This window comes from Aphelocoma coerulescens, chromosome 15 (assembly GCF_041296385.1).
Source record: "Aphelocoma coerulescens isolate FSJ_1873_10779 chromosome 15, UR_Acoe_1.0, whole genome shotgun sequence".
NCBI lineage: Eukaryota > Metazoa > Chordata > Aves > Passeriformes > Corvidae > Aphelocoma > Aphelocoma coerulescens.
Window position 1 is genome coordinate 3,063,174 of NC_091029.1, and position 18,910 is coordinate 3,082,083.

Here is an 18,910-nt window from a genome sequence, read left to right on the forward strand (position 1 = left end):
GGGCTTTGCCTCTTGATTCTTTCCGGAGAAGTGCTGCTGCAACTATGGCTGCTCTGCCTTGGTTCTCTGACACCTTGTCCATGTCTGTTGCCTTAAACCCTCTCCAAGGGAGAAGACTTGTAAGTCAGAGGCCAAGGTCTTACGGTCTTTATCTGAATGCTGGTACCAACTGCTTGGAAGAACAGATCTGTTATTCCCTGGCACGCCTCCCATGCTTTTCACCATCACACCAACCCTGTGTCTGGGCTGCTGCATTTAATGTGTTTACACAATTTGATTGAAGTGGATTTGTTGGCTTTTATATTCACATGGCCTCGAGTACCTCTAGTAATCACAGTGACTCATAAAGTCCAGGTCTTCCCTTTCTCTGAATCTTTTCTGGTGTTACAGAGCCCTGGGATCTATTCCTTACCTCCAGCATCCTAGCTGCCTTTCTCCAGCAGCACAGTGGATAAACCACAGCATTATCAATTTGTTTTATTCTCTATGTGCCTGCTGCTGCTGAGCACTAAGTTATGTCCCAACTCAAAGAGTGCCCTTCCAAGAGTCAGTGCTCCAGTCTATGCATGTGATTGCTCAGTTTGGATTATACAGTGGCCTGAGCTGCTGTGGTCTCATCCTAGCCCAAGATCCCCAGTAATGGTAGAGCACCAGACTTCACTAACACAGGAGAGTGCTTTCAGATTCCTCTTCCAACAACCAAACTCTTACAGCTTGATAAAGACCACTCAAACAGAATAATGGTTCCACTTGATCAGCTAACTCTGGGTTTGGTTGCATGTCATTTATTTCAACTTGTACAGTGAAGCTTGAATAGCTGTGTGGAAAAACACTTAGTTGTTTCTTTATTCTTTCTTCTTAGGTAATATAATTTAAAAGTGGTAAATACACAGTATTTAAACTTGATACACCTGATAAAGTTAAATGCATAATAAAGGGGTAGGAATGAAACACGAGCCTTGTCATTAAACAAACAGTATAAAAATCAGGAATAGTTCAGGACCTTAGAAAAGAAACAGATTGATTGCCTGATAGGTAAAAGGGAACCACCATGGAAAACTACTCAGACAAGAGGCCTGGTTTCCCCTTAGCACTTTCCTGTGTGCTTACGGAGCCAAAAAGGCTTAGTACCCAGCAATAAGCCCACAGTCAGCACCGGGCTTGCTTGGAAGGAAGGGAGTTGGGGAAATCAAGCTATTGCCCAGTTCCAAGGCACAAGCAAAATGTTCACTTCACTATAAGGAGAAAGCCAGCGTTACTACTAAGGAACAGCAGCTGGGGAACTGAGCAGGTTTATATACACAGTACAGCTTCTCTAACAGGTCATGCATTTAGAGAGATCTCCCTCACATGGCCACACTTTATGCTTTCAACAGAGCTGGCCAACCAGAAAAATCCACATCACGTTTCTTTCCAAAATGTGCATTTGGCTGCAGCCCCACCAGAGCCTGCACTGAGGGATACTCGGTTTGGAGAGCACCTTGGGGAAGTGCTGAGCTTTAGCATCCTTCAGAACCAAGCCCGTGCAGGCAATCAGACACTGATCTGTGGGAGTATCTGAGGCCCAGAGACTGGCTGGGCAGCAGGGAGCTGGTACAGCTGTTGAGAAGATGCATTACACCTGGCAGACCTGTTTGGTCAATGTAAATTGTCTCACCTGACAAATCACAACCAGGGATGGGCAGCACAGAGATCTCTACAACACACCTCTAGCAAACACACCACACACATTACTATGCACTAGCTACAGAGAATCAGATCCCCTAGCTTTTTACATTTTTTTTGGCAGATCAAGTCCATTTGCAGGGTTAGAGAACCAGGCTGCCCACTCACACACATTTCCACAATGAAAAGTCCTTTGTAGGAAAGAGGGAGCAGGCAGCTGTAGTAGTGCTGGCCCCCAAGTTACCTGTTTGGTTTTCCCATAGCTGAAGCTGCAGGGCTTTGGCATAGCCTCGGACTAAAATGGGAGGAAAACAGTGCATGTCTTATGGCTCCAAACTCCATAGTATTGCTCCTAAACCACCAACTGTCCTGTCCTCACTGGCTTTGGAGAGAGGCCAGCAGCACAATGCTTCCATAATAAATTGCAATTTAGGGGGAACATTGTTTCAAGGGATCAAAAGGTGTAAGGGACAGTTTGGGTAGGCATCTGCACCCTTGCTAATGCTGTCCTGGCTTTAACAAAAACCAGTCCTAACCAGGAATTACCAGGCCAGGTCTGACTGCAGCGGGGCCAAGGACCTCGGCACGCTGCTGCTTGTGCTGTCCAGGATAAAGGAAGACAAGGGAACGGTCACTTTCTAAAGGCAGGGCATCCATGGCCAGGGTTAATAGGCAGAGATCTTACCATTAATCCAAATACTTGGCAGTCTCCTAGTGCCTTCTTCCTGAGGGCAAAGAATTACACCTTATCAGTCCCTCACAAGCTTGGGAGACTCAAATCCTCCTTCTCTGTCAGGTACATCAAATGCCTCGTTCAAGGTCACACAACTACATCAGACTGAGAAGGGAAAAGAACCAGATCTTTTCCCCCTAGTCCCACACTCCATCCACAAAACAACTGTACTTACCGTGACCCCTTTCCTCAGGCAAACCCTGGCTCCTCGTTCTCCAGCTTTGTTCAAGCACAGAGAACTTGGGAAAGTGAGTCTGGACACCAGAGTCTCTCCCACCACATGATAGATTATTATTTTGTACAAGCACCACAAATAATCAGAGTAATCTGACTGAAGGTGAAAGAGCTCTTCGTAAGAAACAATCCATGAACTAGATATACACTTAATTTACTAACAAGCCTCTGACCCACAGGCATTCACAAATTACTGGTAACAAACTTGCAAAAAATACATAGCATTGGCCCCAGAATCCAGATTAAGAGTTTGGAAAACAAACGTTTCTTTGAAAATTACTAGCTAATCATTAAGATCTTAAATTCTAAGCAAGCCCTAAGTCTATACTTAAAAAACAGCATAAGTTGTATTATTTTTAATTGTAGTAAACCATGTAATGTACATGGAAGTGAAGGATTTTACCCTGAATTTTATATTTTATAATATATCTACCTAGATCAAGTAAAAGATTTAGAAACAAACTGTTAGTGCTTCTGTTGTTTAAAACATTCAGCTAAACACCACCTTTCGCTCATAAGTCTGCAGCAAAAATAGTTCAAGCTGAACTTAAGCCCTTAAATACCTTTTCCTTTCATACACTGAATACCTAACTTACCAAGTCCTGGTCACACCAAGGCCTCTGGAAAGGTATTAATTACCTGAGGAGGTAATTAACCTCACTTTCTGAACGTCCTGAAGATGCCATTTCATACAACTTGGCTCACAAAGATAGGCATTCTTTAAAAAGCTGAAAAGGTGGGTTTTTGCTTTGTTCCCATGCAGTTAAAAAGGTGTCAATTAAAAACAAACCAGAACGACAAGAAATAGATGCAACAACATTCCTGGTAGGTCGTGAACTCTCAAAGTGCACACGTGTGGTTGGTTTTACTGCTGTGTATCCCACTTGGCAAAAGCTTCACCCTTCTGCGCGTGCCCACGGCTACGCGATGGGCATCGCGCCCCTGGGACGCTGGCGTCAGTCCCTGCAAATTATTTGGCATTAAAACCAGCTAAAAGCAGTTCCAAACACATTTTCCTTTGGCTGCTGTGGCTTTTGTTTTGCAAAGCCCTGTTGCTGCTCACCACGACCGCTCACCTCTTCACTGTCCGCCAGCGCCTCTCCCACCAGAAGTCAGCAGTCCAAGTGATCAGAGATGTTCCATGTTTATGGCAAATAGTTGGATGTCTGATAACATGTGATAACATGCTGCTATGTGAGCTCTACATCCAGCATTGTACTGAGATAGCGCCATGTCATGCTGTGTTTGCTGTGGGCTCTGGTCACCTCGTCCCCAGCGCACACTTTGTGACGTGCCCTGGATTGAGTTGCTCAACAGAACCATAAAGTCTACGTTCACGAAAGAAGTTCCTCCTCTCCCACGTTGGGCAAGTCGTTGCATTTCAGGTTATCTTCACTGCCTCGTTTCCTGTTTTCAAAGGAAATAAACCAGCTGCTGAGTGACTCAGAAAAAGGCAAAGCAGGCCACAAGACACCAGTTTCTGCCCCTTCCCTGCCATGGGATCTTTGGGACACTGAGCATGTGTCACTTCTCCCCACATAACAGGCTGGAAGTGCCATAAAAAGATGTTTTTCGTCCCATCAGAATAGCAGGCTATTCCATGTCACAAAAATCCCATAAAGCAGTTACAGATCAGACAGAGGGTGTGTGAATGTCACAATCATGGCCCCCATGAAAGTTTCAAAGCCCAGCTATTTAATTTCTCCTCCAGAACATTGGAAAAAGCTGCAAATGTCTTTTGGGGCTGAGGTGAGGTGATGACACTTACGGCAGCAGGTTCCCAGAGGAAGACAATGACCGCTCCTCCCTCTTGCTCCCCTCGAACGGGTTCCCAAAGGATCGCTTCCGGATCATCGTTTTAACCAAGATCTGCAAAACCAGAATGTAGTTCATCAGAGCTGCTTTTCCTCCATTCAAGAGCAACAGGAACATCCAACTTTCATGCCCAAGTAATTAAAAAACTAGTGAAAGTAAGTCAAAGTTCTCTATTAAAAGAATAGAAATCAGAAGGAAGCATCTTTGCAAGTCTCCAGCTGCTTAATACAGGGGCTGTATCCTCATCTGAAACTCTTGCAGTTGAGAGCCACACTAGGTGTAAGAGGCTGGAAAGGAGAGCAAAGCCAAGTCTTGGAGGTTTATTTCCTCCTCAGAATTAGGTTTTACTGATTACTGCATTCAGTATCTGCAAATTCCCAGTTCTCCATGATTACCTGGCAGAATAATTCACTGGAAAGGGAGACGGTTAAGAACTGGCATGATTTTACCTTAATGTTCATCTGAAACCAAACTGAAAAGCTGGCCATTTGTCCAGCTTTGGCTGCAAACCACAAAGTTACCAATCAGAGACTGGTGGGAACAGAGATGTGTCAGGGTTCTTCCCTGGCATCCCCCAGCTTGTTTTGCTGGTGGGAGCAGACAACAAGGTGAGCAGCACTGGACTCTGTCTCAGCAGGTGCATCCCTGAGAGCCCTTAGCTTCATTTGATGTTGTTCTCATTCCTCTGTGGCTCATGCATCTGCTCACCAGGGCGCACAGAGAACCCTTCCATGTCCGAAGGGGAGGGTGTTTTATGCAAGAGTCAAAGCCACATGAGTGAATTTCATACTGGAGTGTCAATGCCTGCACTTGGCTGCACAACGATCAGACACCAGAGGGTAATTTTGAAGATCAAATGCAAATGTGAAAATACCACATCTGCCTGGAGGCAGTGTGTTATTTAAGAGTCAAAGAGGTGCAGTAAAATCTCATTTGCCTTGAGCTGTGCTGAACACACCTGGATTTCAACAGGGCTGGGAGCACTGAGCCCCCTGATCAAGTCCCCTCCGAACAGGAAAAAGGGGGTAAACCCCTCATCAATGGTGATCTCTTTAGAGCAACATCTGCTTTTTCAGCCTGAGCAGCACAAGGTATATTTGCATATTCAAATGTCTGTGGTCAGTGAGATTTCTGCAGCGCACCCAAAAGGGAGAGAGCTCCAGAAACGAGGCCAGATGTGGGCACAGCTATGAGATGGAAAAGGGGCTTCAAAGGGAAACCTGTTCTTCAAAAACATCACAGCCTGGGTGCCTACAGGCAGATAACACCATGCCAGGGAACTGTGAATGGCAAGGGCTGGCGGCACCCAAAGAAATCATTAGGTTCAAAACCACAAAGGATTTTTCACCTTCCACACAGAACAGGGTTACAGTGTGGTTCTCACCACCACAGTGGGTTGCAGAGAGTAAAAATATGAGCTTGAAAAGAGATGAGATGAAGTCACCAAGAATAGCTCCAGGCGGGGGCTGATGCACGTCGTGGCCCAGATAAAATCTCCATCCTGAGAAGCTCCCACAGCCCCTACGGCTGGACAGGCAGAACAGGGCAGGAGCTCCTTGTGCCTGGCCAAAACACCTGCTCCCGGCCACAGGCAGGTTCTGGACCAGATGCTCTTTTGCCCTGAATAAATACAGTGATATTTGGGCAGCCAGCTCAAGTGTGAAGACCAGCAACCCACTGACAGTTACCTTTGGAACTGCTCTAAAATATTCCCTTGCACTGTGGGGTACAGCCACATCCAGTGAGCTGCTGAGACCCTGAGACACTGAAGTGTCTTACAGCACTTGTTTCCAAGAGAGGGAAGGGCTTTGCTCTAATCCTGTCCAATGCTTCTGTCCTTCAGCAGCAAACTCCTGCTGCTCAGGGCCATCCCAGCAGGCAGCATGGACCCTGCTGTACATCCACAGACCATCAACTCCTTTGTACTCACCACGGTGGCCAGGCTGGGAATGTGCTTCACTGAATTCTCCACCTCCTCCTCCGTCACCTCGACGAGGGTGCAGTTCTCATCCTCCGTGGGCAGCAGCTCCGCTCCGTTCTTGGTGACCCAAGGGTGCAACTTCAATTAATAATACAGCCTGTCAGGAACGATTTCCTCTTTTTCATAACTCAAACAACACAAGCCTGGCAAACGCATCTCCTTGTCCAAGCTATGGCCCCTACATGCTCCTTGAAACGCCGGGGAGCAGGGCAGGGATGTGCCATCTCACTGGTGAGCCAGCTCACCCCGGTGCTGCCAGGAACTGCACAGTCCAGAGCAGAAAATGCTGTGGTGTGGCTCGTTCAGAGCCAGCACTAGACCCACCTACACAACCAAGCCATAACCTTGGTGACCTACAGCACTGGGATCTCTGGGCTTTAGGGAAGGAGACCTATCTTCACTCTCATCTTATGGATGAGGCAGCATCAAGAGGCAGGAGAGATTTATTCCAGTCCATACGTATGAGCAGCAGTAATGGGGAGACCCACGGAGCCCTCATCCTGAACCTGGTTTAATCCATGACTGAAGGCAGAACCCCTGTTTCTCCTTGCCCACACACCTGGTAACTTGGTCAGCTGCAGGAGGAGCACAAAATGGTTCCACAATTCCCCCGCAGTCCTTTCCCCCTACCTTGGTCTCCATTCTCTCAGCTTCTCGCCCCTTCCAGGCTCCCGCAGGGGCGAAGGACCAGAAATCTCCTGCGAAATGCTGTTGCACAGTACTTTCCTGGTAGCAGAGGAAATACTGTACTCAGGGGATTTCCTTTTGCCTGTGACTTCTATAGGCACCAAAGGTCCCAAAGCTGAGCAGGTCCCAGAGCAGGGGAAGGAGCTGGGACTTACCTGCCCAGGGGCCCTGGGCACAGGGGGAGGACCTAGCCTGGCGCGATCAAACTGACTCCCAAAAAAAGCCAAGCAAGGAGAACCCAACAGAAGTGAAGCCACAGCCAGCACCAGGAAGCTGGGTCAGTACCTTGATTTCTGGAACCGAAATCCTAGATTCAGGATTTTTATCCAACATCCGTGTGATCAAATCCTTCAAGAAGTCTGTAACTTCTGGCCTGTGGAAGGAAGAAGGGAGAGATGAGATGGGGAAAGGGATGAATGCTGTCTCTGTTGGTCACCTCAGTGCTGGCCACTGTGGGCCTTCCCAGGCAGAGGGGCTGGACCCCAGCCCCAGCAAGGATGCAACTTTGGGTCCTCATACACCCCGTCCTTTCCAAACCCCCAGAAAAAGCAAAAAAACCCCTTATGAGGCAATGTGAAGTGTGATCCCACAGGGCAGGGCAGGGAGAGGCCAACTCAAAGCCTGGGTTTTGCAAAACCACAGAAGAGCAGGGCCAGCCCTACCCAGGCAGTGCTTGAGAAGCAACTGCAATGAGCTGTAAAATAAGGATTGATGGGTTGTTTTTGTTTTTGAGTACTTACTGGTCTGGGAACTCCAACGTTTGGGTCTTGATTTTATTGTGTAAACTCAAGATCCTTTCATCCATAAAAGGGCACTACCACGAAGAAAAAAAGCAATGAAGAAAGCAACAATCTCCATTAAGAGGCAGCAGTGGGGCAGCCAGAGGAACATCAGGATCTCATAGGGTATGAACGAGAGCAAAGATCCAGTTACAGGGAAATTCCAGAAGATTTCCTATTACACCAATGTCTACTTACAGACACAATGAAAAAAACATTTAACCAAAAATTACCAATTACTATAAGAGCTCCCTTCCTAAAAAATCTGCAGAGGCACAGAATTTTTTCCACTGGGGAAGAAGAAAAACACAAGCCTTTTGGCTGCACCCACTCAAGGGACAGGCAAAGGTTTCCCATTTCCATCCACACATCCTCATCTCCACTCAGCTTGAACAGGGACACAGGTGCCAGTCCCACTGCTTACCTGGAACATGGGAGGCACAAACCAACCCCCCCAAACACCAACAGCACTGAAAAACCATCTCATTACCTGCCCAAACACGAAGCAGTACAGGGTGATCCCCATGGCCCAGACATCCAAAGCCTGCAGAATGAAGAAAGCATAGTTAAATCTACAACAGACAGTGTGTGCAAGGTTAGTCCAAGACCCTTCAAATTGCTATTAAATACCTTTCCAGAGAAGATTTTCCTGGTTTCTGAGAGCGTCTCTGGGGCCATGAAGGCAGGAGTGCCCACTGTGTTGGTTAAGAGGGCATCAGCTCCCTTGAACTCGTTGCTCACTCCGAAGTCGGCGATCTTGATGTGCCCGTCTTCCCCCACGAGGAGGTTGGAAGGTTTAATATCCCGATGGATTATCTTCTGATAGTGCACTGCAGCCAGAGGGACAACGAGTGGTGCAGCAGCACTGGTCTGCTGCTCTGCAGCAAAAGAGCCACAAGGGCTCCGTGTGGCCTAAGCCCTTCTGCTAATGCCACAACCAGCCCCAGCTTTAAAAGCCCCTGTGCAGCATAAGCCACCAGAAACAGCACTGCACACCAGCAGAAAGGCCAGCTCCAGGTGTTTAAAAAAAAAAACAAAAATAAGAAATCCCATCATTTTTGCAGAGACACTTACAGTATTCAATGCCCTTGATCAGATCCTGGAAATAGAACCGAGCCTGGTCCTCGCTGAGAGGTTTCAAGGTTGGGATTTCCATCACAGGGCTGCAAAGGCAACAGAGAACAGAGTGCATTCCCTACCTGGATGTGCTGAAACAGGGCCCGAAGGCTTTGTCACCGGCTGGTGACAGCACACAACCCCAAACACAGGCACCTGCAGGGTGTACTCAGCCATAACCGGGCTGGGGAGATGCTACTCAGACCTCAAGCCCCACCATGAACCTCCCCATCACCTCTGTACCCCATTCCCACCTTGGGTGGCCAAGCTCTGCCACCCACAAACCCATCTCATGTTCAAGTGTTAGTAGGATTTAATCTGGAATTCAGTACTCACCCCTGCTTCACCAGTTCAAACACTGCAACACAAAAGAGAAGGTGATTACGGATCGCTTACAGGGTATGGCTACTGCAAGCACAGTCTCAGCACAAAAGCAATTATTTTAATGACAAAAATTCTAAAAATAATATGTTATTTTTAAAAAGGAGATGCCGTCTTATGCAAGGCACATGGCATTTGGGTTGCTCCCATTTTCACTTAAGGGGATGCTGCCAACTATCTTTTCAGTGCTGCAGCTTCAGCATCATGAAGTGCCCTCCACGGCACATAAAAACCCTCAGTTTGCCACCAAAAAAAGCAGAGCCCACACCCCGAGCAAACCTCTGCACTTGGCCATGAAGGCCTCACACACTCCTCCATTAGTACAGGCTGAACATAAATGATGGAAAAGAAATGCCTTCTCCAAGAGTTTTGTATTTACAAGCAAACAATTGCAGTCTGCCAGGCAGGTTGGAATGTGGCTCATTTGTACCTTGGATCATTAACTTGTGCCTTTTTCCCTGAAGTCAAAGAAATAAAAACTACTTTCTATCAGCCCAGCTTCAAAGCTGAGAACATCAGTGCTGGTGCTCTCGTGGCAAAACATGCCCTGTCGCTGAATTAATGCAAATAAAGTGCTATAAAGCACTCTTGTCTCTGTTCACAATCCAAACCTCATCCCATTTGCTACTCCAGCACATCCAGGCTATACCCAAAGTGAAGAAGAGACCCAGCCCTGCACACAGAGCTGCTCTAAAACACAGTGGGAACCTTTTGCCCCATCCCTCTGACACCCCAGGGCAGTGGGCAGTTACCCATGTACAGGTGATCCTCACTGGGGTCATCCAGGACCTGCCAAAGGAAGCAAAAAGGCAATTAAACAGTGCCAAGAAAGCCTTGCAAATTAAAAATTGTGATATTTTATTTAGCAGCCATCTCAGTTCTGCACCATCTGCACCATCAGCACGGTCTGCTCATCTCTGAGCTTCTACCCACAAGAGTAGGGAAAAAAAGAGGACAGAGATGTAGCTGTACTTCAAGGAAGCAAATATTTAAAACACACAGGAAGCATCATCTGACTCATGAGCCAAATAAACTCCAGCCTGCACATCCTTAATTCTTGATTTTTGGACTGTTTCATACAGGCAGTGGGTGGAGGGCAAGCCAGCTGCACAGCTGAACCCACAGAAACACCAGTTCATCCCCAAAACCTGTCTCAGCACTTGCTTCCTCCACAGAAGCAACATTTTTCTGCATTTCCATTTCTGGGCAGGAAAGAAAAAATCTTTTGGGAGGTGAGGAGGTGTTTCCTTCTAAACCAAGGAAAACACAATTCTCCCTAAGGCAGGACCTGCCCTTGCTCCCTTCTGGGGTCACTCCCCTTCACCCAAGACAAAGTGTAGCCCATCCCTGCAGCATCCAGGCTCCGTCATGCTCAAGGATGAGTTTTGGAATGAAGCCAGCGCTTACCTCCACCAGCTTCACCACGTTGGGGTGGTCCAGCTTCTTCAGGATGGCAATCTCCTGGTAGACCTGTTCGATGGGCCCTCTGGGCTGCAGGCAGCCCTCAGAAGCAGCTTTGGCCCCGCGGGGCGGCGGGCGGCCTGTGGGAAAGGCAAAGATGTGTCCAGTCAGGAACAATCCCCCAGGATCCCCAAAACATCCCCCATCCAAAAGGTTTTGTGCCACTTACGGGGAAAGCCCGCCTGTCTCATCAGCTTCTTTTTTGAGAGAACCTTCATTGCCTGCAAGAGGGGAACAAATGTGGAATTTGGGGCTAGTCAAGGATAAAATGTGGCTGGTGGGGTGGGGCAGGGAGTCAGCAGAGGGGATCCATCCCCCTCCCACCTTGCCCCGCTGCAGGCTCTAGGGCCTTGTGCTACTCACATAGTAGGTGTTATCGTCCTCGTTGTAGGCCAGCTTTACCACCCCATAGGAGCCCTGGAGAGGGGGCACAGCCATGGGGCAGCAGTTAGGGACAATCCAAAAAACCCACATCACCAAACCTGGTTCTGGGCTTCTCCGCAAACCCACCCCACAGGGATCACAGAGCTGGTGGGCGATGCTGGGAGGAACGGGGGGTGTACAGTCTGACATCACACTGACAGCAAAGAAAAGCTTCAAATGCCCCATTGCATAGGAGGGAGAGCGAAGGGGGAAAATTAATAATAATCTTAAAAATATACAATTCAATTGGCACCACTCAGAACAGAACAGGAAGCAACAAAGAACTGCCATGGCAAGTGGATGGACTGCTCCCATTCTGAAGCATTCCCATGACTGGAAAGTGAAAGCGAGCCTGACACTCTCCCACCCCAAAACCCCTCATCCCACCCCAAACCCAATATTCACCTTCCCGATCTCGTCTTTCAGCTTGTACTGGTTGAGCTGCACACAGTCCTGTGGGGAGAGAGTGGGGAAGTTTGGCATGAGCCACAAAACCGCTCACGTTCGCTCTCCTTTTAAATCTCCAGCAAAACCTTCTCTGCAAACTCACGCCCCGTCCTGCTCTACCCAGGCACCCGTGTGGGGCTGGGCAGCTTTGATTCATGAGCCACAAAAGCCACCCACCAAGCCACACGTTGGTGTGTTTATAGATGGCTAATTGCAAATGTTAACGGCCAGGCAGGCGATCCTGTCCTGCCCACTCATGTGGAACAAGAGCAACGGACCGGGAGAGCCCTGAGGGGTTTAATGCTGGTGACCTGGTGCCAAGTAATTTTATTTCTTCTGGGCAAAGCAGTCTCTTGCTGCCTGTTTTCTGTCAGGCTCGGGGCAGGCAGGGCTGTTTTCTCTTTAGGTCTCAGTGAACTTCTCTGTTTCTTATTTTTAAGGAATAAAGAAACCTGTGGTACACTCCTGGATTCCATCAAACAGCTGTGAGAGTTGGTGGCATCAGCAAAAGGCATGAAAACTGGTGAGTTGGGATCTCGCCTCCATGAGGGCTGTCCCCATGGCCCAGCATGTCCCACTGCCCTCTGCCACACACATGCAAACATGCCGTAGGGGTTTATCCCAAAAGAAACAAGTGAGAAGAAATGCCACGGTGGTGAAATCCAGGCAGATGGGGGCAGGAGAACTGTGGGAGCAGCATTCATCCTTCTCACCTGTAATGTTCATCCCCCTCACCTGCAATCCCGTGATGGACACACGGTTGGACTCCACCGTCGGCCGCCGTGGCAGCCGTGGGGAGGAGTGTGGGGATGTCACCGGGGAGTAAGGGAGGGAGGGGTAGATGAAGCGTTCGCCGGCGCCGTTGCCATTCCCAGGTGAGCGGGCAGGCTGCGGCCGCTCCTGCAGGGACAGCTTGCGGCCGGAGAGGTGCAGCTTCCGGCCATCCCCAAAGCCCTCACTGCTGGGCACGTCCATCTCCTCCTCGCTTGCGCTCCCCGTGGCGTCGTGCTCGGTCACCACGATGAGCGAGGCCATGCTGGGGTGGCCGGGGCTCAGCGCCGGGGGGTCCCGCAGCGCCGCGGGAGCTTGGCGGCCGCAGCCTCCAGTGCAGCAGAGGGGCCGTGGGGCAGGCAAGCTGCCGGGGACATGTGGCAGCGTGGACAGACTGATGGCCTCATCCTGGCCATGCTGTGGCAGGGAGATGTGCCTGCAAACACAGGGTGGGTCAGCCAGGCTCTCCGGAAAGCAGGATTTCCTGCTCGTCATTGTGCTACAGATTGATTTATTCATTCCATAGGGAATGGCGAAGCCAAGGGCAGTGGTGCAGGATGGCACCAGGATGCACAATCACCCTGCCATGGGACAGACCCCAGGCCGGAGCCAGCCTCAACCCCAGGGCTGTCACTACTGTTCCTCCCATCCTCTTTATCTAAACACCTCCAGGGAATAACAACTCCATCATCTCCACTACAGAAATACTCCAAAGGGGTTGTTTTAAAGGGCAGGATCCAGAATTGCACTATACCGGCATAAATACCACTGAGTTCCCTACTTTATTGCTCAAAGTGGGCACATCTTTGCCAACCCCCCCAAACAAAGCAGTTCAGGGGCACAGGGACTCACTTACCAAGCGTGGGGTGCAGGACCAGCCCCCTGGCTCACTGCTTCCTCCCACAGCCCATCATTGCCAGCGATTTCTCTTCCTCCCCCTGTGGCCTTCTGTGCAAAACTCAGGTCCCCAAACCTTGAGATAGAGAAAACTGTTAGCAACAAAGAATTTAAAAAAAAAATCAAATAATTAAGTGATAATTAAAAAAGAGGAGAAAATTATGTTAATTCACACGTGCCAGGCACCCCACGGCACCTGGGGCTGTTCAGTGGTTGGTTGGCTCTAAACCATCCCTCTTCCCTGCCCCAACACTGGTGCTGTTTTTAATTTCTAGGTTAACAAGTTGCCACAGAAGGAAGCGAAAAAAATATCCTGAAACAACCAGCCCAGAAGCAGGAACAGGGTTTGAGGCGTTTTTCTGCCTGGTTCCCACACCTCGACGAGGCGGCCAGTTAAAATTAGCTCCACTCGTCTCCATTGAAGTTTCCGTGCTGCACCCGCAGTACAACCACTCTGAATCAGCCCAGCAGAAATTATGGGTCAAGTACAGAAATCAAATCATCTCCCCCTCCTCGAGGCTTCACAATGGCCTAATTGCTGTTTTCAACACTGATCTATAAACCGGAGCTTTTGTGCCCAAGTGGGATTGGCCTGGAGCTGAAGCCAACGCGGCACCGCTCGCTGCTCCGAGGCACAGAGAAGCACAGGGATGGGGAGGCTATAAATAAGCCAACGAACAGCAACAAGGACAAACTATTCCAGAAACGCCAGGTTTTGTGGGGCTGAATCCGCTCCTGGATGGGGCTTTGCTGGATGAGAGAGCCGGGAGCCACCAGCCAAGCCAAATTCTCCCCGCAGTGCTGCTGGCAGCCCATGGCAGCGTGTTTTAATGCACTCCCAAATGGATTAAAACAAACAGGCAGCCCCCCCCCATTCATCCTGAATTCACAGGGATGCATCTCAAGGCCATTTGCCTGGCTTGCTTTGGGCACCTCTCCAGTGGGCACATATAAATAGCTGCCCTGAAGCCGGAGCTGATCCAGAATGCTGTGCCCTCTACCCTCACCGTGCTCTGTGGCCGCACCAAAAAAGGCAGCTCATCAGGGCAGCCTTGGGATGAAACCACCCCAGGAACATCGCTGGTAGCAACATCGGTCCCCAGCAGTGCCACAGCACGGCTGGGCATCCCATCCTGCCCCCAGAGAATCACCTGCATCCCGATTTCCAAGGATTCCTGATAAATTTTGCCAGGCTTGAGCAAAATAGAGTTATGAAGTCTCAGTCACACTTGAGAGCTGAGCATGTCCTGGCCGGCGGGAGTTAATTGGCTTGACCAGGATAAACATATCAAGTCTGATTAATTCAAGCAGGCTTCCCCAGGCTCTGCGAACTAAAAGTCATCCAAGCCCCATCCTAACATCGGCTGGAGTGGGAAATCAGATGGGTTTTCCCTCTGAGTGTGTGCAAAGGGTTAGAGGATGGGGGTTCTCAGAAATTGCCCTCTGAGATGACAACTCCCCGGAGAGAAACCCAAAAGTGGGGTCACACTGTTGAACACAGCCCTGTTATCCTTAATAAGCACATGAGGAGGCTGAGGAGGAGGAGGAGGAGAAGGAGGAGGAGGAGGTGGAGAACAGCTGTATTCCCAGCCAGAGAGAAAAGTAAAATAGCTGAAATGAGGGCAATAATCCCAAAGAGAGGAAATACAGCCTGGGGGCTTTGGCTTCACCAACCCATCCAGGCCCTTGCCTGGGGAAAAGCAGCACATTCTGGTATGAACTCCAGCAGATCCTTATGTAAAAGGGAGCAGCACATGCCCACAAAATCCTCAGGAAATATAACAGCCTGGTGTATAGGAATGATTTATCGGCACAGCTTTTGGCTGCAATCCATATATAACCCATAGCGGCTGCAGCAGGATTATCGAAGCAATCAGTCTCGCATCTAATTCAGCAAGGAGAGGGATATTAAAATGAAAAGAGGTCTGCAAAACCCTGGCAGCAGCTCTCCCTCTCACTCAGAGTCCACGTGGCTCGAGCGGAAGCGAATGGGAGTGAAATCAGCCCCCGCGAGGGTGAGGGATTTTCACAGCCCCCTCGGGCCGCCCCAGCTCTGCTGAGAGTGTGTGGGCCCTGCCTGGGCCCTGCTGGATGTGGCCACCTCCAGAGGGGATCATGCTGACCGATTCTGGGCGAGTGCAGAGGGTGACACCTCGCAGGCAGCACTGACTGCTTGGATTTAAATCAGAGCCTACGGATGCCTCAGCCTGCCCTTCCCTCCCCAGAGCTGTTTCTCTCCCAGATGCAGGGGCCGCACACTCGCCTTCCCCATGCGTGCTTCCCTGTGGCAAGGCAGCCACAGTGTCAGGATCAGACCCTCCCAAGGGGGTAAGACTTGGTGGCAGCTCGGCAGTGACCCCTGCATCCATCCTTCCGTGGGCGTCAGCTCACAAACTCCAACTTAAGCTGTTTATTGAACTCAAAACACCAAAACCAGGGCTGATTTTACTCGCAGAGATTCTCCCCTGCTATTGCTGAAGGTTGGTTAAAAGCCAAGCAGGGCCAGCCTGGGGCAGTTATTGGTCTCCCTGGGCAGAGTCCAGTGGCTATTTTGCTTTCCCTGGTCACGGTCAGCGGTGGAAGTGCCCATGCCAAGAGTGGTGTCATCTGCAGCAACGGGGGCATCGATCACAGTTTCCCTTCCTACGGGTGAGCACAGACCTTGCCAGCAGTATATTAGTCACTGTAGTATACAAAGACCATATGCATCCCCCACCTGACTTTAATGGGAAAAAATCTCTCAGCAGCTTCTCTAGAAGTCAAGAGGACACCCAAATTTATGAGATACTGGAAACAGGCACCCATGCCCCATCTAGGACAGGTCGCTGTGCCCAAGCAGCAAAGCTTTCCATCGCCCTCAGGGTGAATGGAAGAGCCTCCTGCACTGCCTGGCCCAGCCAGCACAGGGTAAAAAGAACTGAGGAAAAAATGCAAAGCCAGGCTGGTAGCATTGTAGTGTAACAACACCCAGCAGCAGGTTTCAACAGGACTCACAAATACGTCTTTACCAAGGTTTTTTTATAATTTTGAGGATACTCCCTAATACTGCTGAAGCAATACATAATGAGCATCCCAAAAGAGCATAAGCTCCAGAGATGGTGTTGAGCACGGGCCAGGATGAGCTCAGGGCACCCCCATCACCTTGCTCAACACTGCCAAGTGACTCCCAGTTTTCCTGGAAACATCGGCTCCAGCCCATGATGCCCACAAGAGAGGAAACGAGAGCACTTCTGCACTTTAAAAGACATTAGGGCTGACTTGAAAGCAAAGACTCCTCCAAATTGCCTCCCCAAAGTGGTAACAGCCTTCCCCAGAACAGCACTGGGCCATCAGATACCCCTCACAGCACACTCAGGTATGGGCTTTTGGGGTCTGTTGGCTGTTTTTCCCAAGAGAAAGTGCTCATGGAGAGGGGCCAGGAGAAGGATGGGGCTCATTCTCCCAGGAGAGGGGCTGTCTCTCTGGTTGCGGGCCATGAAGGCAACTCCGGTGCCCACAGCCACCACACATCCTCTCCCCAGTGCAGTCCCCCTGGCCCTGAGGACAACCAGGTCCTGTCCCCAGGGGTGGTTTCTGCCCCTGCAGCATTGCAGTCAGCCCACAGCTCCATCACACTAGCTTCCCGTGGTCATCTCACTTCTGCTCTTGGTCTTGAATGTTACCTTCATGCTCCTGATGCTCTGTGCCGTGCACGTGGCTGCAGGGCTGCATCCCACTTCCTAACCACGCTCTGTCACTCGCAGCAACCCAACCTGTGGCTTCTAATGAGACCTGTCCCCTGTACACAGTCGCTCCATCAACTCCATCCCCTTCACCTTTTCCTGGACTCTCACTTGCCTCTTGACCTTAAAAATCCCCTCTTTTCCCAACCCCATGGCCTATCTTTCCCTGGCACCCCTGATCCCGCCCCTCCATCCCCGGGCAGGAGCCCCGTGGGGTCTGTGGGGCACGCGGTGTGGCCACCCGGTCCCACGGCCGCGCCCGGGATGCCGCCAGCCGCCGGGTCCCGCAGCACGTGTCGGGGCCGGCGGCAGCGGGATGTCCGCGGGGCCCCGGCGGCCACGGCGCAGCTCCCCGGAGCGGGATGGGGAAATGACAGCACCGAGCCCGCACCGCGGGAGTGTCCGCACAGGCCGGCCACGAGAGCCCCGTCCGGAGGCGATGCCGTTCGCCGCCCGGAGAGCAGCCCCAGCCCCGGCTCCATCCCCGCTCCATCCCTGGCCCGGCCGCCCCCGCCCGCCCGGTCCCTCCGGGCGCGGCTTTGTCTCCGCCACCGCGGGCGCATCCCCCGCCCGGGCCCGCCCGGCCTCCCCGCCAGCTCCCGCAGCACCGACCTGGCGGGGAGCGACCCCGGGACCCCGCAGCCCCCGCAGCCTCCGCCGCGCTGGGCCGGAGCGCGGCTGCCCGGCGCCGCCTTCGCTTTCGGTTCCGCTCCGGCGGCGGCAGCGAGGGAAGGAGGGAGGGAAGGAGGGAGGGAGCGATGGAAGGAGGGAGGGAGGGAGAGAGGGAGGCCCCGCTCCGCCCCGGGGAGGGGCAGGTTTCCCCCCAAGCAGCCGCATCCTGCCCGCCCGCCCCTTGTAAGCCGCTCTTGGGGTGTGTTTTGCTCTTTTGTTTATTTATAAATTTTTCCCCCAGTGTTTTATTCCCCCCCGGGCCGCGGGGCCCCGCGTCACCTCCCCGCGGGATGCAGCGCGGAGCCCCGGCCGGTCCCGCTGCCGCCGACCCCCGCTGCGGGCTCCCCGCGTCCCCCGCCGCCGCCTCCTCCCCCTGCCCCCGTGCAAACACCGGGCTTCCAGCGTCAGGGCGGCTGGGGGCAAACCAGGTTACCTGCGCCAGTTCCCCCAGACTGAGCGATTGCCCAAATCATCACCTAAAGGGCAGGTTTGGACACCAGTTGTTTGGAAATGTCAGATTGTTTGCCACCAGCAAACAGTTCCCACACAAGTTGCAGCTCTGTAGCGCTGACACAGAGCTCACGGGCACGGCCTTTAACACCCCGGCTGGCACCAGCCCTCGGTCCATGTTTTGGGGTTTGTTATTTCTATCCAGCACCATTTCTGCACCAAGCTCACCCGCGGTTTTCTTTTCATGAAGCAACAGCTTCAGCCTTGAGCAGATGCAAATGCCACAGCCGGCCAAACCCTCTTCCTCAATTTGCTTTAAGACTCGTTTGTGGGCACCACTCTGACACTGTAGAGCTCCCCAGAGCAGAGCCAGGCCTCCATACCAGCTCTGTAGATAAATATTGTAATTCTGACCAGAGTCTTGAAAGCCACTCTAAAAATCAGGTTTATGCACTTACCGTAAGGCAGTGGGTGCTCCAAACATTTTAAGGGTCGAACTCCTTAATGTCGGTTAATACACAGCTGAGAGGGAATGAGCCACCACCAGAGTTCCACAAAGCTGGTTCCCCTTTGCTGTTGGGAACATCGTTTTAAATCATCTCTGATGATCTGCCAACAGCCCCGATGCAGCACTAATTAATGGAATGTGTAAACTAACACCGGACTATCCTTGTCT

The 18,910-nt window shown here is 51.1% G+C and overlaps 1 protein-coding gene across 1 annotated transcript; it reads right to left on the reverse strand.

Moving 5' to 3' along the window:
• Nucleotides 1-765: 765 nt before the first annotated feature.
• Nucleotides 766-17,871, reverse strand: CAMKK2 (calcium/calmodulin dependent protein kinase kinase 2). The gene is made up of 18 exons (XM_069030454.1): nucleotides 17,725-17,871; nucleotides 13,350-13,466; nucleotides 12,458-12,929; nucleotides 11,681-11,728; nucleotides 11,216-11,269; nucleotides 11,022-11,073; nucleotides 10,799-10,932; nucleotides 10,144-10,180; nucleotides 9,347-9,368; nucleotides 8,969-9,057; nucleotides 8,525-8,724; nucleotides 8,385-8,438; nucleotides 7,856-7,929; nucleotides 7,401-7,488; nucleotides 7,059-7,154; nucleotides 6,378-6,506; nucleotides 4,401-4,501; nucleotides 766-4,039 (listed from the first exon to the last, which is right to left on the reverse strand). Exons 3-18 carry the CDS (start codon nucleotides 12,755-12,757, stop codon nucleotides 3,967-3,969), a joined length of 1,551 nt encoding a protein of 516 aa, XP_068886555.1. The 5' UTR covers nucleotides 12,758-12,929; nucleotides 13,350-13,466; nucleotides 17,725-17,871; the 3' UTR covers nucleotides 766-3,966.
• Nucleotides 17,872-18,910: the final 1,039 nt, after the last annotated feature.